At 47.7% G+C, this 26,918-nt stretch overlaps 1 protein-coding gene across 1 annotated transcript in view; it reads right to left on the bottom strand.

Moving 5' to 3' along the window:
• COL17A1 (collagen, type XVII, alpha 1) overlaps positions 1-22,143 on the bottom strand; it is a 41,347-nt gene extending 19,204 nt beyond the window's left edge. The window contains exons 1-20 of the mRNA XM_004681003.2: positions 22,009-22,143; positions 17,321-17,380; positions 15,416-15,460; positions 14,390-14,494; positions 13,103-13,234; positions 12,370-12,417; positions 11,518-11,553; positions 10,409-10,456; positions 8,618-8,761; positions 7,342-7,500; positions 6,783-6,854; positions 5,390-5,461; positions 5,239-5,307; positions 4,104-4,265; positions 3,669-3,749; positions 2,577-2,621; positions 1,604-1,807; positions 1,092-1,316; positions 648-677; positions 269-295 (exon numbers count right to left, since the gene is read on the bottom strand). Coding sequence (XP_004681060.2) covers positions 269-295; positions 648-677; positions 1,092-1,316; positions 1,604-1,807; positions 2,577-2,621; positions 3,669-3,749; positions 4,104-4,265; positions 5,239-5,307; positions 5,390-5,461; positions 6,783-6,854; positions 7,342-7,500; positions 8,618-8,761; positions 10,409-10,456; positions 11,518-11,553; positions 12,370-12,417; positions 13,103-13,234; positions 14,390-14,494; positions 15,416-15,460; positions 17,321-17,369 — 1,753 coding nt within the window. The 5' untranslated portion in view covers positions 17,370-17,380; positions 22,009-22,143. The remainder of the gene's footprint in view (positions 1-268; positions 296-647; positions 678-1,091; positions 1,317-1,603; positions 1,808-2,576; positions 2,622-3,668; positions 3,750-4,103; positions 4,266-5,238; positions 5,308-5,389; positions 5,462-6,782; positions 6,855-7,341; positions 7,501-8,617; positions 8,762-10,408; positions 10,457-11,517; positions 11,554-12,369; positions 12,418-13,102; positions 13,235-14,389; positions 14,495-15,415; positions 15,461-17,320; positions 17,381-22,008) is intronic.
• Between the last annotated feature and the right edge of the window lie 4,775 nt (positions 22,144-26,918).

Here is a 26,918-nt window from a genome sequence, read left to right as displayed (position 1 = left end):
AGGTAGGAGCAACAAGTTAGCAAACACAATTATAGGATGCCCAGTTAAATTCGAATTGCAGATAAACGTTCAATATATGTATATCTCATGTAATATTTGGGACATATTTAAAGTAAAATATTGTTTGTTGTTTATTTGTTATACTGATGTAACTGGATGTCCTGCATGTTATGGCCATTTCAGGCTCAGGTGGTCTGACACTTGCTGGTGGCTTTAAATAGTCAACCTGCAGGAATATCTAAGGTTTAAAGTATCGTGTTCTATTTACCTTTAGGGCCTGGACTTCCTGTGTCACCTACAATGAGAAAAATAGGAAAACTGTGAGGCGGGGTGAGAACCAGAGGCCATTCTTGCCTAGTATGTTAAGATCGATGGACAGTCCATAAACAGCCTTTGAAGGAGAGCTGGGCCTTGGCGAGACCCCTGTGTGCCCATCAGTTCCTTGGGTGCCTCCTAGATGATGCCTGAAGGCCTACCCTATTCTAAAACGTTCTCACTGTAAAGCCGACTCTACCCTCCAACAGAATCTTTCCATTGCTCGTCCTTCAATTTGGAAAAATGAAAGAAGAGCAGCTTCCCAATCTATGCAGAAATCCTGGCCCCTGCAGGAAACGGGAACAGGGGATCGGTGCAGGTCCCCACATTACCTTTCGGGCCAGGACTTCCTCGGAGATTTCCTACAAGAGAAAGACACCTGAATTAGCTGCACACAAACGCAGGTTTGTGCGCGTGCACGCGCACACTTTCACACGCGCGCGCGCACACGCACGCGCGTGCGCACACTCACACTCACGCACACGCACGCAACTACATCCACGAGCTCGAAGGAGATTCGGAGGGATCCCGGGAAGACGCTGAGGCTAGGGTCAGATTAGAGAGTGTGCTCACGGGGTGACCTTGGGGAATCCTCCTCCCACCCTGCCCCCAGCCCTTAGTTTTCCCTATAAGAAAATGACCCGGTGCTGGCTCCCCTGGGGCCTAGGCTGCCAGGGTGAGGGGAGTCTGTGAGCCCCACCCTGGCCAGCCAGCGCCCCCAGCCAGCAGACAGGGAGCCAGGGAGGGGGCCAGCCCTGCGCCCCGCGCGCCCTCACCGTTTTCTTGTTCGGTCATCAGCTTGTTCCTCACAAATAGCCAGAGGGCCTCCTGGCTGCCGCTGTCCAGCCCGGTGGACCCCGCCACCGCCCCCGCTCCAGGCGCCACCCCTTGCAGTTGGTCCTTGCTGCTGCTCCTCTCCATCTCCTCGTTCAAATACATCACGTTTCTCTTGAGCTTCTCCAGCTCGTCCACTCGCGCTTTCAGCTTCCTCACCTCCTCCGCTGAAACCGATAGACCCTGGAGCATCAGCCCTGAAAGTCCCCCCTTCCCCCCTGCCGCCCCCCCTCCCCACACCCCAGCACAGCTCACTGCCCGGGGGGAGGGAGATGGGGACAGAGGGCTTGTGTGCCACTGAGGACATTTCCTGGGATATTTCCAGTTAGTCTTTCTCAGTTTCCTTATCTGTACCAACAAGGAATCTCAGCTGAGGAAGACCTCGTGTCCCCTGGGCCTGGGCCCGGGAGGGCTACCCATCTGGACAGGCTGTGGGGCCACCATCAGCACGTACCCAGAGCGATGAGGCCGAACAGAAGCCCCAGGAGCAGCAGCCAGGTGAGCAGCAGGCCCAGCAGCCATTTCCACCAGCTGCAGCAGGAGCCACAGGGGCACCAGGCTGGTGCTGCCCCCCAGGATCCCCCGCCGTGGCCACCAACAACTTTGGTGCCTCCTCCTCCTCCTCCTCCACCACCAATGTGGTCATAGCTGTGGGCGCCTGTGGAAGGGACGGGAGGGGATCAGGCAGACGCAGGGCTCATGCCTGCCCCCCGCTGGCTTTGGCTGACTTCCTGTGGGCTAGTGGATGTGAGTGGGGCTTTCTGGTTCTTGTGCAGCTTTGTTTCCTGGTGTGGACACCTGTCCATGGCTGGACACGTTTGACAATCCTGGGCTCAAGCTGTGTGATCCGAGATCTTTTTTAACCTGTTTCTTTTTTATAAAATGGGGCTATGTTTACCTACTTGATGGAGGGTTGTTGGGGTGAGATAAGGCATGTAATGTAGGCAGCTTTGTGGCCAGTCTTGCAGGTAGCACTTGACTTATAAATCTGGACTGTGGACACTCATCTGCCTGCATTTTATTAGGTCCAAAGTAAAAGTCTCCCTCTCCGCCTCTCCTTTATGATTCCAGCGGTGCCTGAGCACACTCAGACTAAGGGCTGCTCGGAAACTATCCCGTAGTGGAAAGGGTCTTTAGTATGTCAGTGAGGCGCTCATCCTTGATTTGCTGCCCTCACAGGTTATGGGATCAAGTGAGGAAAGTGCTTGGGGCTGAAGATGTGGGTGGTCTCAGTCCACCTGGACCATGTTGGGTCCAGGGAGACCCTGGACCTTGGGGCAGATGGTGGGTGCCCAGCAGGGGTGTTGGGGCTGGAGTACCATCCCCTGGGCAAGCTGCTTCTGCAGCTGCCTCAACCCCTGGCCTATACCCTGCACTGCCCCCGGCTGGGGCTGCTATCTGCTTCACTCACCAGCAGGCGCACCTACCTGAGGCAGCTGATTTTCCCTTTGTGGACATAGTCTTCAAGTCTCCTGAAAGACAAACACCAAGAACACAGCTTTGACCTGAGCTTTTGTGGATCTGGGGCAGGGCATTAGGTCAATCTGCCCCCAAGTTACCTTGCAGAACAGCACCATGTAGGAATTAAAAGCCATTAACTCTGTCCTCACCCGCCTGATATTTGCAATAATTCCATTAAGGAAGATGCTTGGCAGATAATTATTGGTAGGAGAAGGTGTTTAAATCCTCTTGTGACCTTCAACTTTTCAAGTTCAAGACATTTACAGACCATATTAAGGGCAACCTGTGCATTCAGGCAGTAATGTGCTTGTGAAAATGACTCTTGAATTCCTGGTTAAAGGACTTTGCAGACCCTCGCTGGGGTGCAGGGGGCCTGGGAGCAACAAAAGCTTCGGAGGGCTGTGCTTGAGCACCTGAAGCTATCTGACCCTTGAATGTTTGTGGGTATGTGTGGTATTTTCTGGGAAAATTGTTTCTAGCTTTCATCAGATTCTGAAGTGTGTTTTGGCTCTACTAAGCCCCTAAAATAGAAGGAACCTTTAACTTGGAAGACTTAGGGCCAAGTGTTGTCTGGATTGAACTGATTTTAATTTGCATTATCTAAAAATATTCTCTGACTTAACTTTCCTTTCTTTTACAGATCTCCCTGCACAGTGATCTGGAGAGAATCTATAGAATCCAGAGAGAGTGAAGAAATGCAGTTACCCAGGAGAGAAGCTGGATATTTGGGAAGAAGAAAAAAATGAAAACAGTGTTTGAAAATTATGGGAGGTTGAGGTAAGAAAAAAAAATCACACTTGTAGATTTCAGGTGCGGTGGGATGGGTTTTGTGTGTGTGTGTGGGGTGCCTTGCTTTAATAATGTGCCACACACATCAGCTAGGGAAGCTCTGGACATGCAACCTCTGACTAAGTGTGTTTTGGGCCATGGCCTGGCAGATCACATTTTTAACACACCCCAGGAGGGTGGTGCTGCTGGAGCAGCAAGTTCTCAGAAGACAAATGAACGGAATGTGGGTTAGTGGAATTTGGGGTTACAGTCATCAGATTTGCTCTTACCATTAGTTTCTGATAGTAGGTGGGTCTCAGCAGTGTAGGCCGCTTGCTTTTCTTTTTTTAGGGTGTCCTCTGAAAAAGAAGCTGTGCACACAACCATGACAATCCAGAATCTTTTCTTCCCATGCCTCCAAACCCACCACCTATCCTCTCCCACCTGGGGAGGAAAGCCCAGCTTCCCTGGGGCAGTCCCCTGGACCTGTGTCTATAGCTAGAAGACCTTCTGTTGTCCAGAGACCCATCTGGGAGATGTTTGCTGGAATTTTCTGGGCTTGTCTGCATTCAAGGCAGAACCCAGGACTCTTGCTGGGTATGCATTTTTCACTTCAATGGGATGACTGTGCTTTCATTATTGAAATGGCTCGAACCACCTTGCTAGGACATTCAGTCTCCTGCACTGTCTGCCTTTCTCTGAACTGAGTCCCTGGCGCCTCGTACTTGCAGCGATGCTGGCGGGTGAGGCAGTGAAGACCTTCCCACTGTCCTTGTTCATGATCAGCAGCTCCATCTCCTTCTTGGCAGGCACATTGTCTTTCTCCAGGATCAGGAATTTACAGTCCTTGTGCAAGAGGTCATCATTCTGGACACTCGTGCTGCAGGCTGCAGGACAGGAGTGGGCGAGGGAGGTGAAGGCACCAGAGAAGGGAGGGAGAGAAATGAGCCCAAGAGGAAAGAGAAGAGATGAAGGTGGAGGAGAGAGGCCAGCAGGTGTGTTGGAGGGGCTCCTATGTGCAGTGATTGCTGCGGAAGGTTTGGGGACCACAGGCACCCTGCTCTGCCTGGCTGGGCCCAGCCATCAGGAGGCTAAGCCTTCAGGCTGCTTTCCAGCTGAACAGTGTAGGATCTGTTGTAAAGGGACAAGCGCTCCCCTTGGCAGGCTTTAGTTAATGGGGCTCATTTCTCACATTCAGGCCCGACATGTCAGTGTGCCCGAAAGATTCATACTCGCTGTCGCTGCCACCTCAACACCTGCATCTACCTGGCATACTTTGCCCCCTCGTTTACCTCTCCCCTCCACTGGCATTTTTAGCAGGGTGAGGGGAGGAACGTAGCCTACCTTGATCATCTCTATCCTCGGCACTCAGAAGAGTGCCTGTCCCATACAGAGCGCGTGCTGAGTAAGTGCTCTTTGAATGAATGAATCGTCAAATGGAAGGGAACAGGCCAGATCTGAGCAATAGAGGAAGTAGCCCATGTGTACCCTGAGCCTAACAGTTGAGGATTCTAAGAATTTGAACACAGGAGAGGTATGGAGCTTAGAGAGCTCCCTGGCTCTGTGATGGGTGACAGGCAGCGGGACCAGAACAGGGGCTTCTAGACAAGGGTGGGCTGGGTGCCCGACCAAGGCCAGTATGGAGGGGGAACTTCCTGTCCAAGGGATAGGGAGGTCTCTGTGAGGTCAGGGTTTTGCTCTCCCCTGCTTTCTCGTGGAAACAACTGGGAGCCCTTGTGGTGCTTTATTTGCCGACCTCAGACGCCAATGGGGTCTGTCCCCTCCTCCCAAAGACACGTGTCACTGCAGAACACTTTCCCTGCATGCAGCCCTGCCCTGGCAGCTGGGCACAGCACTCACCGGCAGAGGTAGACACACCCGTGCTCACGACAGCAGGGCTCTGGGCCATGTTTTTCTTCACACCATAGGCTGCAAGAGGGGAGCACTGAGTGAGCAGGACCAGCCGCAGACATGCCCGGCAGCCCCTGTGTGTCCGTCCTCTGCTACGCACCTGTGGAGGAGGTGGTTGTGCCATGGCACAGGGTGGTCGAGCTGGGGGCCAGGTTGTTCTGCATGCCAAACACTGTGGACGGGGTTAAGCACAGGTAAGCACAGGTGCATAGAGGAGGCCCCCCAGCTAAGGCAGCCTCTCCCCTAACTGTGACGCTCCCCAAACCCCACTTTCGTGATCAATGCCTTTGCATGTGGGATTCCCATAGGTCTTCCACTCCTACACTCTTAGTGACAAAGCCCTACTCCCTAGACCGGTCAGAAGGTACCAGCACTTCCATCTCTTAGTTGGGTCCAGACACTTTTATTTTTATTATTTTTATATACCTATTTACGTTATTGTTCATTTTACAACAATGTTTACTTCTCCCCTCCCATACACTTTTTAGTAGCAGTTTACATGGAGTACTGTGCCCCCTCAAATTTTGAATATCCTGTTTTCTGGGGCACCATGTGCACAGTGCAGGAACTGTGGGTGTGGGACACACTGGGCACAAGGCGCGGACTTGGCAGGCCCTAGACTCCCTGTAACTAACTCTTCCTTCTCCTGATTGGTGCACGCTACTCCCCCTACCCCGCGAATGATTTCAAAGGCTCTTTCAAAGGTGCTTGTGCTTTGTATTTAACAAAGCACAGAAGCCCATTCCTCCCGAGATAGCAGCTGCTCTTCTTCCAGCCTATCCAGGGCTTGGAGTCCAAGGTCATGGATCCCATATCAGTCCCTCTTCCTCAGCCAGGCAGAATGGCAAAGGGAAAGGAAATGAAGTGGGGACACTAACTATGCACTGAGATCTGCCCGTCAAGCGCACACCAGTCTAGCACTGGTCATTACAGCTACAGAGGGATTTCGGGGTTGTATCTGTATCCATTATCACATCCCAATAAGGCAGACTCCCTGTAGAAAGGTGAGGGCTGGTAACTTCTATGTTGCAATCGCTTGTGTGTAAATGTAGAAAGAGAATGAGGAAATATTTTTCTAAAATGGACAGCTGTCCATTTTAAATTAAATGAATTAAAGCCTCGAAGTTAATGCTTTGCACCCGAGAATGTCCTAAGCTCCACCTCTTACAACCTTGGCTTCCTTTTTCCACTTCTTAAGAAAAAATAAAAAGGGACCAGCACAGAATATGTAGAAAAGTGAGATGCCTGTTTGCTCCCCCAGAACCTTCCCTGGGGTATGAGCCGCCTCCCTGGGGTGTGAGGCCAGGTCTGTGTCTCCTGATGTAGCTCCTTGCCTGCTGCTTCTGCGTTGCTGTGTGCAAGGGAAGTAAGTCCTCACACTCTTGGGCAAAGAGAAGTCTCTCTAGAAACCATTCTGTTCTCCTTGTTAGATGGGACGATGCCTGTTTTTAAGCAACTGCCTGGAAAAAGTGATTCAAGCTGTGAGCACTGACCTGAGGAGCAGGTGCTGAGTCCAGGGTGCAGGGTGGGAGAGCAGGACGCCATGTTATTCTGAAGTCCAAAGACTGCGGGAGAGAAGACAGGCTGGAACGGGGGCGACCAGCCCAAAACAGGGACAAGGAAGCACTGGAAGTGATGCTGGGCTTGTACTGTGGTCGTTTGTTAAATTTTGTTTTTTTGGAAACACTTAAGACTCTCGCCTTGCAGCACAGAGCCAAATTTTCATCTGTGGTATGTCCTGGGTCACGGCCAGGAGGTGGTCCTCGTTGGGTCAGTGGACATCTGATTCTGGAACCTCCTTCAGTGACCTCATTTGCAGAAGGCACTTGAAGCCCAGTGTTGAGCCACGTGGAGGGAAACTCAGCTCCTTGCACCCATTCTCATGTCCCGACCCCTGTCTCTTTCCGGGTGTACTGTGCTGTACAGTCCTTTCTAAGGACCCACCGGAAGAGACAGCTTTGAGACTGGATTGGACTGAGCCTGGGGGCTGCTGAACTGGGCACAGGGTGGAGGTGCAGGGGTGGGAGAGGGTGTGTGCTGTGTGCCGAGTACCTGAGCCTGAAGAGTAGGCGTTGGTGTTGAGCAAGGACGAGCTCTGGGTTGTCATGTTGTTGTGATAGGTCCCCATGGACGACCCCGCTGGCAGGGTGGAGGACCACATGTGGGAGGGAAGGTTGGCATCCAGGAGGGTCGCGTCGTAGGTGCCAGATACTGGAAAAGGCATGCAAACACATCCCCGTAGAGCAAGCCCCGCGGTGCTGGGCTGAACCAGCTGGCTTGTTCCTGGGACTTTCCTGGTTTTAATCCTGAATGTTCTATGTCTCAGGAGCTCCCTAAGTCCAGGGCAACTGGGGTCATCAGACTTACATCTGAAATCCCAGAGCTAGTGAGCACCTGATCTCTTCTGATAAATTAATTCTTGCTGGCTCTTGGTGACATTTGAAGTAGACAGATTTATTCTGGAGACCTCCTAAGCTCAGTGGTCTCTGGCTGACTCCGCCTTCAAGGACGACAGGGAGCAGCAGATGAGCTGCCCCACCCCTGCAGTGGACCCTCACAGTGGAATTCCAGGCACACGGCAAGTGTGAATGGGGATCCCTCCCTCCTGCCATACTGCAGGATGGCAGCCCTCACAATTTCCCTCTTTAGCCATCTCCATGTCCCAACCAGAGGTCAAGTTCCCTCTGCCCACAAAGGCTGGTTTTCAAATCTGAAGTCTATTTTGCCTGTTCCTTGTATGAACGGGAGCTAACCACATGGGTGAAAAGCCGAAGATCACAATTTCAAAGGTTTTTTCAGTGGTGAATGACAGGACCATGTCATGTCATGTCATGTCATGGTGACTGGTCACTTTTCCCTCCTTCCACAGGCCAGCACATTCCTCTGCCTCCCACATGACCCACTCGCCCTCGTAGGCTGGGGCTGTGTGAGCACTGGCAGCGCTCATCCGACCTGACCATGTCTGTGGGACCCCCAGGGCCCTGAGGGCAGTGTCTGTGCCTGTCTTGATCAGTGCCTGTCCTCAGAGCCTGGTGCTTGGCATAGGAAGGCATATGAGGAATCTCTGCTGTGGGAATGGAAACACGACAGCTTTCCCAGCAGTCTTCGTTTGGGGAACTGGCCATCCTATTCCCAGCAGATGTCCAGCCCCGAGGGCTAGAGCCGGCTGCAGCATGCACATGGGTGGCTGACCAATGCAGAAGGGGAGCAGAGTCCACATTTCACGCCACCTGAGCGGACGCTCAGTGCTTGGCCGAGTCTCTGCCATGCTCCAGGGCACCTCCCCCCTTGTGCGCTTTCCCCGTGGCAGTGGGGCTGTGGGACTCACCGGAGTGGGAGCTGGCCTTCACTGTTTTGGTCTCCACGGTGCCTTTCTTGGGGATGGGGAGGGTGTTGGAGGAGTTCCGGGTCGGGCTCACGCTGGCTGATCGGCTCCCCTTGAGCAGACGTTTAACATCATCCAGCTCTGTCCCTGCAAAAAAATGCCCGAAAGTTCCCACTGGGCCCAGGATCCTCTGCCCAGTCTGCGTGTGGAGGGGGAGCTTCTGTGGCAGCATGCACCTGTTTCACATGCGGGGACCTTTTTTTTTTTTTTAAAGATTTATTTATTTATTCATACAGAACTGGGGTACAGGCCAGAGGTGCGGAGGGTGAGAGGATTCACCAGGGACAGAGTGGGGAGCAGAACAGGCAGATCGACGAAGTACACTGCTGAGGGGAGCAGCGGGCGGGTCAGGAGAGGTCTGCCACGCCATGTGGTCACCTCCGGGGCAGGCGGGGATCGAACTCATGGGGAAGTGGCTTAAGCTTCTTGGTGTAGTGCTTTAACCCACTGCGCCACCAGGGAGGGCCAGCGGGGACCTTTTTGCCTCACATTTTAGTTTTACGTTTTGTCAATTTATAACCCTATTAGCCTGTACTTTGTAATGTTAATGGACTCATATGTAGAGTGTCTCTACAAGGAGGTCAGAGGCCTCAGAAGATATTTCCTAATTAGACTGCCTCAGAGAGCACAGGGGTGGTGATTCGATGGCTAGAGGGTCATCATCCTAGGTGGGACGTGGGGAGACACACCCCAGGGCAGTTAGAGAAACAGGCCCCTTAAAAACAAATGGTTCACTGGTGCTGTCAGCCTCTGTACGTTCCTAGAGTGTCAAAAGGAATGTGTGGCCCATGATTTCTAAATATTTTACTGATTTCATGCGAGTTAGTTTTAAGCTCCTGTGCCTGGTAATAATCATAGCAAGCTCGCTGTGCCTGCCAGTCGGTACTGGAGAAGGGGGCAAACACAGTGTGGAACAGGAGACAAACAGATCTGCAGGCCCAGGTACTGGGGGTGCCCATGCACCTCCTCCCCCAGAGCTCCGTCCTCAGGCTCGCACCCCAGAGCCTGGAAGGACTCGGGTGAGAAGGCCTTAAACCAGCGTCAGCCCCAGGGCCCCGCGCACTGACTCTTCGGCCCCAGACTGTTTCCTAAGTCCCCAGACCTCTCTTTCTTCTCCTGGTTTTTTTTTTTTTTGCACTTGGCTTCAGGATGTCCTAACAGTCAACTCATTTCAAAATGTTGTCAAGTAACCTCTACCACGAACAAAGGAGTTAAGACTGGCCAGAGACTGGGGAATTCCTGATGTTCAAGATAAAACTCAAGTTGCACTGTATTTCTGACCCTCCTCTCATTTTTCCTACCCCTACACATCCCCGCCTGCTCCTTCCCCTCAGCCACATGGAAGCTTCCCCCCCAAGTCTCATCATGTGTTCCTCAGAGCCTCCTGCAGCTCGTCTGGCAGAGCCAAGCTGAGCCACCTTTCAGTCTCCCTTCAAGCGACGCCGACCCAGGAAGGCTCCTGTGGCCCCCACGCCCTCGGCTCCTTGAGGGCCATAGTTGGTGTGACCTGTCTCCCTTTCGTCACTGAGGTACTAGGCTCCAGGCACTGTGACTTCCTCAGCTCTTCAGCCCCTCGCTTGGCCCAGGGTCTGACTCCAGAAGAACCTTAGAGATATTTAAGGCTAAGAGAAGCTCACACGTGCACACACATATGCACACATGCCCAGGCACGCACACGCGAGCTTGGCTTCCCCGGTCCTTTCTTTTCAGCAACACGCGACAGCGACCACTTACATCGGGTTGACGGGGAGGCACTCTGCAGGCGAACTCGGATTTCGCTCTCTGTTCAAGGGAAGAGATGGAGAGGGATGTGAATGGAGGAGCTTGGCTCATCGGATCTGACACTGAGCCCAAGCAGTGGGTGAATCTTTGGGTTGCTGAGAGCTCTGTGTCCTGGAACAAGAAGCCTAGGAGTACCCAGGATGAGAGTGGCTGGAAGAGAGCGGTCATCTCCCCATGCCCAACCTGCTCATCGCACACCTTGCAACTACCTGGACATGTTCTGATGAAATTCCAGGCTGAACTGAGAGTTTCCATTACAGTCAGCAATAGTTACCCTGTCCACTGCACGTGTCCAGTTGCCTGGACCATAGAATTTACTTAGCCCTTTGGCCTCGTCTAAAGTGGGAAAGGCAGTTTAAGTGGATAGTTTAACACGTTCAGTTAATTTGGGGTGGCGCTTTGGCATCTTTCTGCTGTCATCCTACATTTGTGGGTGGTGGGTTTGTTCCGGACCGTTGAGTGACTACACAAAGGCCCCTAGGAAGTCTAGGCTGGTCAGAGAGAGCCGGGAAGATCCCTGCCTTCAGGGTGCCCTCTCCCCGACCTGGCCAGACAGGCCGTGTCAGTTGGCCCCAGGACCACTGTCCCACCTAGAGCCTTATCCTGTGGGCAGATGAGGAGGCTGCAAAACTGTCGTGGAGCCCTTCCTGCCCTGGAGCAGTTTGAAAGGCTTTTGCTCGTGTTTTGATGATGGAGGCAGTTACATCACATCTTGTGAGAGTCAGCCAGGAGAGAAGGCTTGAAACAGGGGTGGCACCAGCATCCACAGGGGATCCACAGCCAACAAGATGTGTCACGTGGTCATCGCCTGGTGTTTTCCTCCTGCCTCGTGACTGACTGGACCACTGTCAGCACTTCCCCCTCTTGTAGATGGAGTCTGCAGTAGATTCCCGGGAGGCTGTGAGCCCCTAGCTTGGGAGGCTGCCCCTAGAGGCAGGCAGAAAACTGGCCTTCGTCTGGCCTTCCTACTCTAGCCTTTCTTGCCCGAAGTCTGGGAATGCCTTAGATACTCTGAAAATACTTGTGGAATGAACAGAATTGAACCTGGCGCCAGAGCTCACCTCGAGTCTGGCTCCGTCCTCTGGTTGAAGAAGATGCTGAGAAATAAAGAAAAGTAGTCAGGCATATAGAAGAGTTGGCATGCTGCAATCTGATGTGGAGGTAGATCCAGTTGGATGGGGCGAGGGGCTTAATAACAGGTAGCAGGTAGGGGCCTTTCAGGCTAGTGAATGCTTCATAAACGATGATCACACAGCCGAGGCCCCTGTGCATTTAGGGTGCTAGTTAGCTAGGTGAATGTCCAGTTAGCTCACATGGAGCGTGGTAGGTCAGCGAGGGAAATCATTTGGGGTCACGGTCCTCTTGCTCTGGCTGGCTGCACTGATCAGATGTGTCAAAGACTGCTGGCTCTTGCCATGGTTTTGTGTGACAGATTGCCTTGGGCTTTGTCACTATGAGCAAATAAGATTATAATCATCGTGCAGCTGATGATCCTATCATCAATTCATATGCACAGTGAGCATATGGGTCACAGGCCAAGAGAGGATACAGCCGGGGTCTTATTGGACCTAAAATGTGCCTCTCTGACCCAGCGGTGTGGTAGGGGAGGCTAGGTGGCTGGCACTTATGTTCGAACCTCTACTCCTCCTTGTGTCTCGTGGGAGGAACGGCCTACAAGTGTTGCTGGCCTTAGGCTGAGCTGTCCAAGCCCGGGTCTTGGATGAATAGGCTGCTTCTTCGATAGTGTTGTGACCAAAGGCTGTGACAGCAAGTCAGAGTGGCTTGCAGCCCCCTGAAGGTGCTTTAGGGTGAAGAGCAAGGGAGCATGGGTAGCTCAGGTCAGACTCCTTCAGAGAACCTGTTCAACTCCTGACGTTCCCCCACCTGCCAGCACCAACTTTGTTTGTACATACCAAATTCCTTCCGCGGATACTCAGGAGAAGAGTTGCCACTGGAACTCCCTGGAAAAAGGGTCAGACAGTACAAAAGTCCACTTAAGCCCAACTGGCCTCGAGAAGTGAAATGAAACTTACTGGCGGTGGCCTGGCACCTCAGTCTGGTCCTGATCCACTTACGTGGGGATGGGTTTGCGCAAAGGAGAGCAGTAGGCTCTCATTTCTTTTCCCCCTGGCTCCTCCCCACCCCATTTCCTGCTTGCCCTATTGTGGTGGCTGTGCAGTATTTGTCCCTGATAATAAGTATGCTGCCAGCAAGTGAAGCTGGTCCTGATTGCGGATCCTGTGAAAATGAAGGGACCAGCCCCTGCGCAGGCGAAACCTCAGGCAGCACTTTGGTGACACAGTCCACGCCACTGGATGTGGGGGTCCCCTGGCAGAATGACTCCAAATTGGACATCTTGCCCTGACTTCTTCCCTGAGCTCAACTCCACGTTCCCCACTGCCCACTTGTTACCCCACTTGGCAGGTGGACCGGCAACTCTAAGTCAGGACAAATTCCTGAACTCCATGGCGCCCAGCCACCTGTGTTTTAAATCTCAGTGGAATGCTGGCTCCTCTCCAAGCGCTCCCTTCCACAGACTATTGATCACCTTCCCACTTGTCCCTGTGGCCAACACTGGAATCCTCAAACGATGAGCCAAGTTCCTTGGGGAAGAGGTAGTTTTCTTTCAAAGCCCGAGGTTCCTACCTTCGTATGTTCCATGGCGGCTGACGTGAGTTTTCCTTTCAAAGGTTGAGGCAGGAGAGTGGCCCAGGGTGGCGGCGGGTGAGTGAGCCCTCCTGTAGCTGGAGGTGGAAGCATGGCCCCGCGTGCTTCCGCCTGCAGGTGGGGGAGGCGCGAGTCCTCTGCTCAGCATAGTGACACCTGCCTGATAAGTTCCCAGTGGGCTGCTCACACAAAAGTGAGTCCTCTGGGGCAGAGCCCCTAGGGAGTGAGGTGGCACAGGGTCCACCGAGCCGTCGCCCTTCCCAAGTTGACCCTGGGAGGTCGGGCTGTCCTTTCTGTAAGTGGCCAGAGCCCATGGAGACAAGAGGCTGTGGTGGGATTTCTTTTGAGGACCTGGCATTTAATCTTAGGGTGCTGCCAGAGGACTGGGAGATTGAAATCCAAGTGTCCTCAACTGATAAGGCTTCCCTGGGTTGCCCTTTGCTGTATGTCCTGGGTTTCTTGATAGTGTTGCTCCAAGATTTTGTGAGTGCCCTCAGGCACTGTGGATGTGGCTTTTGCCTTGTGTTTTTCCTCGGGTTGTTTGATAATTTCACTGTATTTTCTTTTTTAATTTTTATGTATAAGATCTGGGGTGTAGGCCAGAAAGACAGGGGGTGAGAGGATTCACCAGAGACAGAGGGGGGAGTAGAACAGGCAGGTCTACTGGAAGACACTACTGAGGGGAGCAGAGGGCAGGACAGGGGACAGAAGTCCCCTGCGAGATATGTGGGCCAGCTCTCTGGCCCTGATGGGAGGAAGGCCTTAGGGTGACCATGCTGTGCTGAGACTTAACCCCTCAGCCACCAGGGAGGCCGCTGTTGTTCTACTGTAGAAGCAATGGAGAGCCTGTTTCCCTAGGCGCACAGGGCCTGCATTGGATGCTTGCCCAGAGGAAGCTCCACAGTGGAACTGGAGGTCCCAGCACTGTCTTAGCTTAGTGACCTGTGGGTAAGCTCTCTTTGTTGTTCATTCAGATTGTAAACGCTCAGACCTCAGGCCCCTCTCTATAAGAGAATGATTCAGTGGGATGAAGCTGCCTCCCTGCGAAGACTTGTTGATAATTATCGTTATTTATATCAGGACTTAACGAAAAGACCCAAATGAGACGAAAGTCTTATCTTTGCTGTGTTGTGTGTCCTTCATGCAGCTGTGTGGGGCTTGGAGAATGGATGGCATGTAGTGTGCTTCTCCTGCTCCTGCTCTCAGGACTCTCCTCCCCGCTGCCCACTCGCCCTTCCCCTCACACTCCCGCCAGCAGGCACTCACTTGAGTTTATGTACCCGCTGCTGCCGTGGGTCAGGCTCTGTTTCTCCAGCCGGCTGCTTCCACCAAGAGAGCCCGTTTTAGCGTAGCCATTGCTGGTCCCTCCTTCTGCAGAAGCAAGAGCATGGGAAATTCGGTGGCATCAGCTCTGGGGGCTTGCTCATCCCCAGCCCCATGGAAGCCATCCCTTCTTTCTCCCCCACCCTCTTGACTCCGATCCCTCCCCTCTGTACTGCAGATTACAAGAGGCCGTGTTTTCATTTTGTCTGTTTTTAATACAAATGTCAAGATCCAGTTTTCTTCCGGATTTAAAAGTAGTGTCTCTGGGTGAGGCGTGATAGAAATGGCTTGAAACCAGGGCTGGGTCAGGCTTGCTTTTTCCAGATGCCTGGCCAGTGCCCCAGAGAGGTAGCCCCTAGAAGTGTTGTAGAGGTGGGTGCAGCTCTGTGTGACTGATGCTCCCCCTGGTCGCCCTTGCTGCACTCTCAGTGCTGACAGGCCAGCCACTCCCCCACCCACCTCGTGAGCCAGGCCTCCTTGGAGGTTCTGGGCTCAGATCTTCATTTCAGAATCCACTCAAGCTAAGAGCCTCCTGAGAAAAATGTGGGCTCAGTACCACGTTTGATCAGACTTCCCCAGCCCATGCTCAGGTTGATGGGATTTCCATTTTAGTGTCCAGATGGGACAAATCTATAGAGATAAGTAGATTGGTGTTTTTCAGGGACTAGGGAGAAGGGAGGGATGTTGGGCAGGAGTGCTAGTGACCTTGGATATCTTTTTGGGGTGATGGAAATGCCCCACAATTAGGTAGCTACAGTAGTTACACAACTTTGTAAATACACTAAGCACCATTGAATTGTGCACTTCAAACTGCTAGATTTTGTAGAACAGAAGTGAATGTTGCTACAGCTGTTAAAAAAAAAGATTTTGGGTATTTTGAATTTGCTCAATGAGTGCTTACAGAAAGTGTTCAGGTGGAACCCTCACACTAGACTCACTGAGAAGAAAGCTCTGGAGATCGTCACTTACTTGGAGGTAAAGATGTAAGTCTTGTAGTTACAGTTTCCGTGATAACTAGAAAAGACAAAGGATGGGATCTTATTTAGTGCATTGACACCCACATTTTGGCAAGACCTATTGTCTGTGATGGGCACAGAATTTTACATACTCATGCTGGAAAGTCCGTGCCCTGCTCCACATTCTTGAAGATATGTGCAGTGACGATGCGGCTCCCTGTACTGGACAGTAAGTTATTGTCCCTTTGGCACCAAAAGTAGTTAGTTAGCCACTGACTTGAGAAATGCATTGTCCTGGCCTCTGTGTCTCTCCTTAGCAATTACATACAGTCCAGGCCTGGACCCGCTTTGATGGAGAACCAGAGTGTCTCTCAAATGTCTAAGCTACACTCATTCTCAAGGGTCACATGGTCCAGCTGGGGCCAGTGCATCGTTATGGCTGATTTCACTCATATGGATTATCATCTTGTACTTTTTTTTTTTTTTTTAATGAATCTGGGGATGTGTGTAGAGCATAATAATTCATTCTAAGTTGTCCTGGGAAATCCTGGAGAGTGAGTTGGTAAGGAAGGTAGGGTCTGGGAAGACACACTTGGTGTTTGGTGAAATCAGGGATAGTGAATCATGATGGATTTAAAGATTCAGTTGCTTTCACTAGTCTCCGAGTGAGGATGTCTACAGAGTGAATAAAATCTTCCAGCATTTTTAAATGCCAGTCGAAGAAAGGCCGCTTGCTTTCCTGAGTCATCGGTCCCCCTCTCTCATGGGAAAGTACGCAGGTTCCTGAAACCCAGTGGGGTCAGCTTTGGGGTAGTGACTGTGATCATCATTCCTACCTCCTTATGCACTAGGCACAGAGAAACACCTGTTTGCTGAAATCATTGGTCTTCAGAAGCAAACTTGACCTCTGCCCAGGTGTGTGCATGTGCGTGGTATACATGTACACGTGCTTGGGGGCCCAGGGGTGAGGGGAGCAAAGGGTGGAAGAAGATGATGCAAGATTGTTTGGTGCCACTTTAAGCTTCAAGGCTGGAAAGGCTTGCGTTTCACACCATCTTACAGCCCTCGGCCCCCACCACCCCTTCTTCCTTCACACTGAATTTTCCTAGTTAACTTGTCCTGGCAGGAACACAGGGTTATGAATGTAGCAGAAACAGCTTTCAATGCATAAAAAGGAAATGGTTTTTCAGACTAAAATGGCAGCTTGATTTGAATAATAGCCCTTGAGCTTTCACTAAGCCTTTCATTGTATGCACCTTTGGGATTCTTTGACACATAAAAATAAATTATTTCTTAGCCTAAAGTTCCACAGCGTGGAGTCAGATTTTTTTTTTTTTTATAGGAGATACTTGAAAGTCACAGGATAAGTGAAAGAATTAGAGTTGCTAAGGGGACAGTTTAAATATCTCTGAATTTATCATTTGGGCAGTTTCACAAAGGAAATGTATCTTTTTTCAATTTTTAGTGTAGATCACAACTGTGACACTATTGTAATGGCAAGTTTGTCCCTGTAATAATGGGGTTTCTTTCCTGTTCCCCAGTATCCCTAGATAAGGAAATAGTTAAATAAATATGGCAAATTTATTTTAAAAATACTATGCAGCCATTAAAAATATCGATTGTAAAAACTAACCATTGAAATGGCACTTCTTACCTTTGAAGTAAAAGCTGAACACATTTTGATGGCAAATGATGCTAATTTAAAAATGAAAAATGTCACCTTACAGGAAGGAATAAAATCTATTTGGAAATATATTTTAAATGATACAGTGGAAAAAATCAGAAAAAGATTCTATAACTAAAAACACCCAACAATTAGGAAAAAATGAAGTCATTATGGTAAAATTAGGAGTGAATTACTTAGTCTCCCGAGTGTTTTATTGCCTCTATAATGACATATACACATATATGCTCTTACGTCTCTCAGTGATCTCGGTGCCTTCTCGTTTGTTTTTGTTTACGTCCATACCATAACCACCTGCAAAAAAAAAAAAAAAAAAGGAAGCTAGAAACTATAAAGGATCATGACTCTTCCATCACATTTAGTAAATATAGGTCCCTACTATTCACGCTGAGAACCAAAAAATTGATACCTAGAATTCAAGGCATATTTATTTCATGTGCATAATTTCACAAGAGTCATTTCTACTTCCCCTGGAATCTTATTTTCACATTGTCATTGGTCAGGTGCCCCCCTGTCTACCACTAAGGGGAAGGGCCCCCTAGGAGATGTGGCACTCCGGCCTTGGACTATAGAGCCACATTCTTGCCATAGCCACAGGTAGCTGAAGGATTTTGTCCAAGCACTCAGTGCTCTTAGCCGCCATTCTGACGCATCCCGTAGCATTCAGTGCTCTATGGGACTCTATGCATGTAAGACATTCATGCTTCATTATTGAGAGTTAAGATGTGAGATGATGTCCGATGAACTAGACCAGGATAAAAATCATTAAAGTTGTCATATTTGTATGGAAATTTTCATATGAAAATTTGAAATTTGGAAAGTACAAAATAAAACCCAATAGATTTATTTGCAGATATAAGTAGGAGAAGAATATGAAGGAAATGTGTAAAACCTGGAAATGTGTAGAAATTGCACATTTGCATGTGTTAGCTGTGTTCTCCCTTCACTCTGCTCTGCTTCTGGAGAGGAAAATCACAGACTGTCCACCATGTCCATCAGTGCAACTGGAATGAGGCAGGGCTGACACCAGGGAGTCCAGCCAGCTGGGGGCTCCAGGCTTGAGTTTCAGCCAGGCAGTGTAGCCACTCACTGCCACGAGTGGGCTCTCTCTGCTGTGGTTGCCAGACCCAGTCCCGGAAGGCTTTGCAATCGACTCCCCAGTGGCTCTCTCTAGTCCCTCACCTTCCTTTCCTCCTAGTCTACCCTGAGTGCAGTTCAGAGTGGATCTGAGAATTTTGCCCCTTGCTTCGAAATCTCTCCTTTGATCTTTTTGCCCACCAGATTACTTTAAAGTCAACTTATCTCTTAGCTGCAGTGGGCACAGTGCCCAGTCCCTTTCAGGGACACAACAATGTTTTGATTTTTTTTTAAATTGGGAAGGAAAAATAAACATAATCCAAACTGGAGTGCACCCTTCCAATACAGTTGTAAAATAAACTGTTTAAAATTTGGGTTTTTGGGCTTGGTTTTGTTTAAATGGATGAAGGGATCCACAGAGGCAAAGGTATTGAGGACCCATAAGAGTCATACTGAAGGCTGAGTGACTTCTCTGCTGAAAACCAAGACTATAGGAGACCAGCTGGTCAACTAGCCGGGAAATGAACCAAGATCGACACAGTTAGCTTTAGGGCTTGATTGAATGTGCCAACTTCTTGCTCATCAGAGTTTCTTAATCGCAGCTCTAGGCAAGGAATGGAGCATCACGGAAAAACTGCTGGCTGGATCTGAGAAGCCACAGAAAGTCTTGCAGGTATGTTCCCCAAAGCCTAGGAGGTGGAGGGGGGGACTCCATAAACAGTTTTGCAAGGGAGCACAGCCTTGTTAGGAGACCAGAGTTGGCCTATGACTGTCTGCATTCCAGCCATTACCTGTATGACTTATGTCATACAAATCTACCCTCCTGCAGATGGACACCCTCTTTAAAATCCTTTGTTTAAACATTAATTGCCTTTGGTAACTTTGCCTTTCTGTCTTTTAAATTTTTTAAATTGGTCATTAGATGTGGGGGCATTCTGGAAATTAAACATGCAGATGCACCTGGCTGACCATGGGGAACCCCTTACCATGATGCCTGAATGGATGTGGAATATTATTCTGAAAGGATCAGTTTATCACACCTATGGGAACTTTTCCTTCCACAAGTTGTGGCCTTTTTTGATCCTTTTATGAAAGTGGCTGCTAGCAGCTATCAATTTGAGATCAACCAGCTGTTCCACTTGTCCATCAAGGTAGCATGATGGCCGCTCCTTTTGCTAAGAGTTTGAGAGTCCAGGCAGCATTATTTGGCAAGTTCTTGTTCTTTCTGTGCTCAGAAAAGTAACAGGTATCTCTAGGCCTTTCTTATCTTTTCCTGAGTCTCAGTGGTAGAGCCCCCATACAACAAAAGTGTATGGGTTTCCTGGTTTCCAGAGGGCTTGAAGAGATAGCCTACTAAGAAACCAGATGCTTCCTCCAAACTGGCGGGAACATGGGGGCATCGTGTGCCTGCGGTGGGTTCGGGTAGACAAGCCCTGCCTCTCCCACATGAAGCCCCTCCGTGACTGTGCCCCATGGCCACAGGGAATGACTTCCTGGACCTAAAAGTACATGCAACAGAGCTCTGTTGATCTTCCTAAACTTCTCTCCCAGGCTGATAGTGTGAAGAGGCAGGCATGGGCTTTAAATCAAACATAAAAGGAGACTTTCTATAAATGAGTTATCAAATGGAAAGTGAGAGTTGAGGCACAGCCTGGACTGGGATCATCCCATAGGACCTATGATTTTCCCACAGACTTCCTTTTTTAGCCTTTAAGTGCTGATAGTTTTGAGAAGTATAATGTTACAGAAAGGAAAGTCACATACATGCCCAGGTACGTGCCAGCACCTGCCTCTCCCAGGGCTGCTCCCCACTGCCCACCCAAAAGCATCACTTACTGGAAGCAAATAGCTGGACTTTTAACTTCTTGGCTGTTTCGACCAAGAATGAGCAGCTCATTCAAGTTCTCAATTTCAAAATTATGCTGATTTCCAGCCAGACTTCTAAGGGGCTGCTTTGTGATGATTTCATAATGTTCTTTTGAAGATATGTAAAATGATCTCATGTCATTTTTTTAAATGCAAGAAAACAGAGCTCAAAATGTTTTATCTACTTTTATGAATCTTTCTACTTCATATAAATGCTGTCATATCCCCGCCCTCCACACCCCAACCACCAAATTATTTCGTGATGTAAGACACATGAGAGACAAGTCGCTGTTAGTAATGGAAACCCCTGCATTGTGCTCATGCTAAAGATTCGTGGAACACTTGGACTTTGATACAAGAAGGGAATGGAGAAGTGTTTTTACTCTCTATTTTCTAGTTTAGGAATAAATATTCCTACACTCAGCTAAAGAATCAGAAGTATTCTCATAGCTTCTAAACTTATCTTCTATCTCTGTAAACTATAAATTTTAAAACAAACCAACAGAATGGCGAGATCGTGAGGAAACCCTGCACTATCTCTGGATCTCTTCACACAGAAGGGCCAAGTAGGCTGAAGCCAGGAAGGTCAGCCTCCGGGGCCGTTGTCTTCACAACACCCAGGTTCACCTGCTTGCTCCATTTGGCATCTTGATTTTCATAATGTGGGGAAGGGAGCTGGGATCATTTTGCGATTACTCCTACTTGTTTCTGGCTGTGTTTGGGTGAAGTCCTGCTGCTTTTAATATAGCAAATGAGACAAACCACACAGGCACAGACTTTTGGTGACATAACAACAACCTGGTCACTTATTAGGCAGGTCAGATCCACCAAGGGAAGCTTCTGTCCAAATGGAACTCACAACTGTTTACTGTAGTTGTCCCTTTGTCAACTCTGATTAATTTGTGTGGGGTTACTGGGGCTCCAAATAAAGCTGGCCTCCTCGAAGTCTCTGAAGATCACCCAACAGGGTGGACATTTACTTTACTTTAGCTCTAACTTAGATCTGTGCCTTTGCTGAAAGACAGAGCAGATGGGGATGAGAAGAAATAATCCCACTTTTCAAATAAATATCGTTTTGTAAACCTCACTATATCGAGCAGGCGTAACACAGCCAAGAATCAGGCTACTCAGGAAGAAGTGATGTGCCAGAGACCTTGTCTACACTTCAAAAAGTGAAGGGGTAATTTGTAGTTAGCAGTTAATGTGGTCCAGCAAGATACCTAAGCTGGTAATTCTCAACCCCAAATGATTTTTTTTTTTTGCCCAAATTGGCCAGTATATACACAGACAAAAATATTTCTTTCCTTTTTTTTCTTGTTCCAAGTTTCACTCCAGGAAATTCCTGGACTAATTATATCATTTCAGATAATACACTTTAGATTAGCATCAGTAGTAATTTTAGAGTATTATAAACAATAATGGTGACCCAGCCCCTTGAGCTTATCAGAGCCTGCCAGCACAGAGGCCTGGGAAGCACATCAGTCTTTAGTGCTCAGAGATCTGCTTCTGGAAGCGTCCCTACCAGCACATTAACTTCACCTCCTGACTGTTTCTCTGTCAAGAGGAGAGAGGAAAATGGGAAGAGGGAAGGGGAGGAGGGCAGGAAAGGAGAGAGAGATTGAGAAAGGAAGAATAATAATCTCTTATCCTATCTAAATAAAGCAATTTAACACAGGTTATCTTAGAATATTAAAAATAAAACAAACAAAAATCCCTGACCACAAGAGTCCACTATATCTTAAAGATCTTTTCCTCCTCTCTCCCACTGATTACTTTTTCTTGATACTCCCATAAAGGACCTTACCTAAACAGAATGTATAAACCAAAGTAATCATGTATGATCAATTAATCACTTAAACTAGAACACTTTCAACAACATAACTTCATCTTAATTTTCCCATCAAATATTTAAGTTTTAAATGCCAAACCTCAAATCAAAATCTCAGAAGGGAGAAAGCCAAATTCTTCCTGTTACTTACCTAGTCTGAGATTTTGAAGGAATCGGAAACAACTTTGAATAAATCCCCCCTTTCTCTTCCCCTGATGTTTTCTTCTCCACCTTTGCGCTTCCCACTTTTTTTATCCAGATCGAGTCAAGGTGTGTTAAAGCTGAGTGATCCTTCAAAAATGTTCACTTCTCAGTCTCTCCCTCTTGTTTCTTTCAGTTCTTTGCTTCCAAACAAGTCCTGACAAAGGTGTGTCGTGGTTTACAGTGTTACTCCACCCTTCCAATTATCTGACACTTGCTGGATTTAAAAAAAAAATCTGCCTCCAGGAATCAAACTTTATAGGAGGCAGAAAGCTCCTCTACCTGTTTAGTGGATTAACCATTTATGGCCCCATGGGGAAAGGAAGCAAAGGTTCACCATATAGGCTGTTCTTTGATTTCTTTTCTTTATTTCTTAGAGCTAAAACACACATGTTCCCCAGCCGCCATGTCACAGGAATAGTCAAGACCCTAATGTGGTTGATTCATGGTATAACCAAGCATGTGGGGGCCTGTGGTCAGAGTGCTAGTGGCCAAAATGCCCAAGTCTTAGAAAAGCTTTGAAGAATGATGGGAAGATTTATATTCAAGATCCGTTTGTATAGGTGCCTTTGCATTCTTCCACCATTCTGACCCAAGTCAGGTTGAGCCCACCTGGGAGAAATAGTGAGCTAATTAATAATAAGATGTTAATGACTGAAAATATGGAGCAATTGGGACTCTTCATTTTTAAAAAGTGGTGGTCAGGTATAGTGATGTTGACTCCAAAGAGTGACATGTTAGTGACAGGATTTTAGTTGTTTTATCACATAAATAATGGAGAGATGGCTGAGGATTTCCCTGCTCCTCTTACTAGGCAGCCAGATGATCTCCATATACCTGAGGCCTCCCAGGGACCCTGATCCTTCCTTATAGGGTTAATTTGCACCAATCTAGGCAACTCTCGTGAGTCCCTGGGTAGCTTTTGACTTTCTGGGACTATAGAGACACTCTTGGATCTCTAGACATTAGTAGAATGGTGGTCTTACCTGGAACTCACCTCAGAGCACTTTCAGGATCCAGTGTCAGGTTTGGATGCACAGCTCTGAGTCATTTCTCGAAGGTCCCGGAAGGGAACTGTGGGAATCCTGCAGCCGGTCTGCTTCTGGCTAGTGTGGACACTCATGCCTGAGTGCCCCCTGAGAGTCCCCTCCAGTAGACTCTGCATTGGTGGCCTCCATTTCACAGTACTACTATCGATATACAAGTGACTCTGTTGGGCTCTTGCTTTCTGGGATGGTCCTTGCTTGATCAAATACTTATTCAACACAATCATTTGTCTGCTCATCTCTGGTATCTCTTTGTGTTTTAATAGCCACTTCCTACAAGGACAGCAGTCACACCTTAGTGGTCTCTTCTTAACCTAGTCACTTCTTTTAAAGCCTGTATCTTAAAATACTGCACATTTTAAGTTACTGAGGTTAAGTTTCAACATCTAAATATTGGGAGCACATAATTCATGACAAATTATGTATATAGCACAATTTTGTGCCAATATACAATTAAGAACATGGCCACTATTATAAAAAAAAAAGCATGAATAGGACAGGAGACAATCTTGGGCTTGAATACATAAGAAGGTCCTGCTAAGGTGGTGAAATGTAAATTGATGGATGAGATTGAATAGAGGTCATACTGGTGAAGAGAGGGGTTGAGCATGTTCTATAATATAGACATGGGAAAGCATATTTGAGAAAGCTTTCAAGTAGAAGCAGGGTGAATAGAAAGAATGAGGAGGTTGACAAAGTTAAGTGCACCAAGCGAAGGGCACGGGGCAGTGACAGAGAAGCTGGAGAGACAGGCAGGGTCTGGATCATGGGAGGCCTCACAAGACATGAGATGGATGTTTTTTGATACTGGTGTCTCTTCATGGGCACAATGCGTGCTTGGATTATTAAGAAAGAGAGATTGGAATGTTTTCCAAGGGCTATAGTGTGCCAGATTCTTTACGTGTTGCCTTATTGCACTCTTACAACATGTTGAGAGGTGTGTACTGTTATTATTTTCATTTTTTAGCTGAGGAAAGTGAATCTAGAGATGTTGAGTAATCAGGCCAAAGACCTTTTAGGTACTAATTGATTCCAGAGAAGGACGAGGTGCAAGAAAAAGTCATGCATTCAGGAGCTTCCCACGCCTTGCTCTTTGCTCTCTCTGGCTGTTCATCGTTGCCTTTGTGTACTTTTGAATAAATTGGTAAAGGTGTTTCTCTGTGTTCTGTGATCTGTTCTAGTAAGTAATTGAATCCAAGAGGGAGGCGATTACAGGAACCTCCTATTTGTGGCCAAGTTGAACAAATTGTGGGTAACTGGGGGACTTACTGCTTGCTGGCAGCACCTGAAGCAGAAGCGGCCAGTTCTGTGGACTCACCCTTTAATTTGTGCTATATCTTGCCATCTCCAGCCAGATTCTTTCAAAATGGAGTTCAATTGTAGGATACCCAAGTAGTGCAGAATTGTTTAGTGTGGGGGGGCCCCCAACTACCACGTGTCTGGTATATGGTAGTGTGTTAGGGACAGAGAGACATGGGGAGGACTGGGACTTCTTTTCCATACACTGGCAGAACCTATTTTCCATTGGTGAACCCTCATTTCTCACTGCTCTGTGTATTATTGAAATTTAAGTCTTCCCATGGTTTGAGCTGAAAGAAAATGGGCAATAGCAAAAACAGGCCAGGCTAAAAATATCTGAACACTGAGGATGTTTTCAGTCTACAGCATTATGATGTTAGTATAATTTATTGATGACTTTAGATAGAAAAAATCTATTCAGACTTGGCAGCTGTGGACCAACCAATTATCCAGCAGTAACTACTATGTAAAACCAAACATACTAATCAACCACCGGGATCAGCATGACTGGTTTTTTCCTTCCCTTCACTCCAAATAACACTGATTATCTCCAGGGACAATGGAGAAGTCAGACCCTACATAGGTAAAACCTGAATTAATTCTTTCAGGATCCTCTAAGCTAACTCAACAATTCAACATGTATGTGCTGCACATGTTCATAAGTGCATGTGTGAGCGCTCTTTCTACAGAGTTTTGTGCCAGGAACTTTGGGGGAGAAGGAAATTAAAATCATTCAAGAGCATATTTCTACATACTCAAGGCTCATGGCTTATTAAGGTTGGTAAAATCCTTTATTCAAAGATTTATCTTGGTGGATAGGGTGAGACAAACTTTATGTCCACTCAGAATTCATGTAGTAAGTTCCTACCACAAGCCTGATGCTAAAGGAGTTGTCTTTGTAATTTTTTTTTGTAATGTTTTAAATTAACCAGAAAATAGCAACATTCTCATCAAAAGAAGGAACCAAGAGTCAGGTTTAGGAGATAATAGTGACTAAGACACCGGAAAGGTGTATCTTGCTGCCTACTCCATTCGGAGCTGTGCTGATGAGTCACATTTAATCAATTTTTGGTGAACTAGAAAGAAAATTTCCTTAAGGGCAACTGGAAAAATTTGCACCCCAAAATTTCTATTCACTTTTACACAGGTTTTGAGGAAAGACTGTGTTCACGTATAGTCTAGATTGGCGCTTGGTAACCAGCCTCTCCCCACTTCCTGAGTCATGTGAGTACCAGTGGGCCCATTTTATGTGGCTGATGGGCACCTGAAGTATGATTAGTAAATCTAGTTTTTGGTGAACAATGTGAGTATTTTTGTCAAATGGCTATTCACTACCTCATAATTTTAGTGTATTTAGACTTTCTTTCTTTGTGTCTTAGGTTGTACACTCTGTAGGTGGATTTCTACCTATTTGTGACCCTCCTCCCAGAGTGCAACCCCACACAACAGTGATAAAATGTTCTCTTGATATTTCTACTCAAGGATCCAGTTCATCTCTAAATCAATGGGAATTCATTTGCTTTGTGTTCCTAGGAGACAATAGGAAGTAAATTTCACTGAGAATTAGCAGATAGAATAGTATTTCACATTTAGTGAGAAAATTCATTATCTACAATCATTGATTCAATTTAAAAAAATGTGAATTCCTACATATAAAAATAAAAATGATATGATAGTTTTTATTATTGTCTACAATCATACAGTAGTCACTATTGCTGTTTCCATTTACTACATTTTTTTTTTTTTGGCAGGTGGTAAAGGCCAGAAGTGCAGGGCTATTTAGAGGATTCACGAGAGACAGAGTGGGGAGCAGAACAGGCAGATGTACTGAAATACAGTGCTAAGGGGAGCAGTGGGCAGGTCAGGAGAGGTCTGCTGCGCCATGTGGGCCACCTCCTGGGCTAGGGATTGAACACACATGGAAGCTCCTGCGGCCAGCTTGCAGTGCTGAGCTTTAGCCCACCGCACCACCAGGGAGGGCAGTTTACTACATTTCTAAGATTAGAAGTCTCCTTGGTTAGCATGTACTCCTGGGTAATCAAATTTCCCTAAAAACAGTTACAGCAACAAGTTGCAGTTTATGGAGCATTTTTACTTTGGAAGGATCAGCTGGAAAATGGTACTAATGCCTGCCCTTGACATGTGGGTTATCTATTTTTCCCATCTTTAATGGTTTGAATTGTTCTGGAACTGTGTTCCTTGATGCCTTTATCATAGCAACAAAGTACCCTGGTTTCCGTTTTTCAATTTCAGATCTATTCATTTATCTATTCAAAACAAACATGTACCAAATGAGTAAACAAATACCTACTGAGGGTCTACTATCAGCAGTCACTGGGTGTAGATACAATTGAAGATGAGATGCAAAAATTGCTTGCAAGGAATCTGTAGTGTTTATATATATATAAATATAAATATAAATATATATATATAAAATGGATATATTCATTACATATACAAATATTTACAATATAAGGAAGAGAGTTAAGAACTTTGGAAATCCGCTTCCCACTGT

This window comes from Condylura cristata, unplaced genomic scaffold (genome assembly GCF_000260355.1).
Source record: "Condylura cristata isolate star-nosed mole 26May11 unplaced genomic scaffold, ConCri1.0 scaffold00011, whole genome shotgun sequence".
Classification (NCBI taxonomy): domain Eukaryota; kingdom Metazoa; phylum Chordata; class Mammalia; order Eulipotyphla; family Talpidae; genus Condylura; species Condylura cristata.
This window is presented reverse-complemented; position numbering and strand designations above follow the sequence as displayed.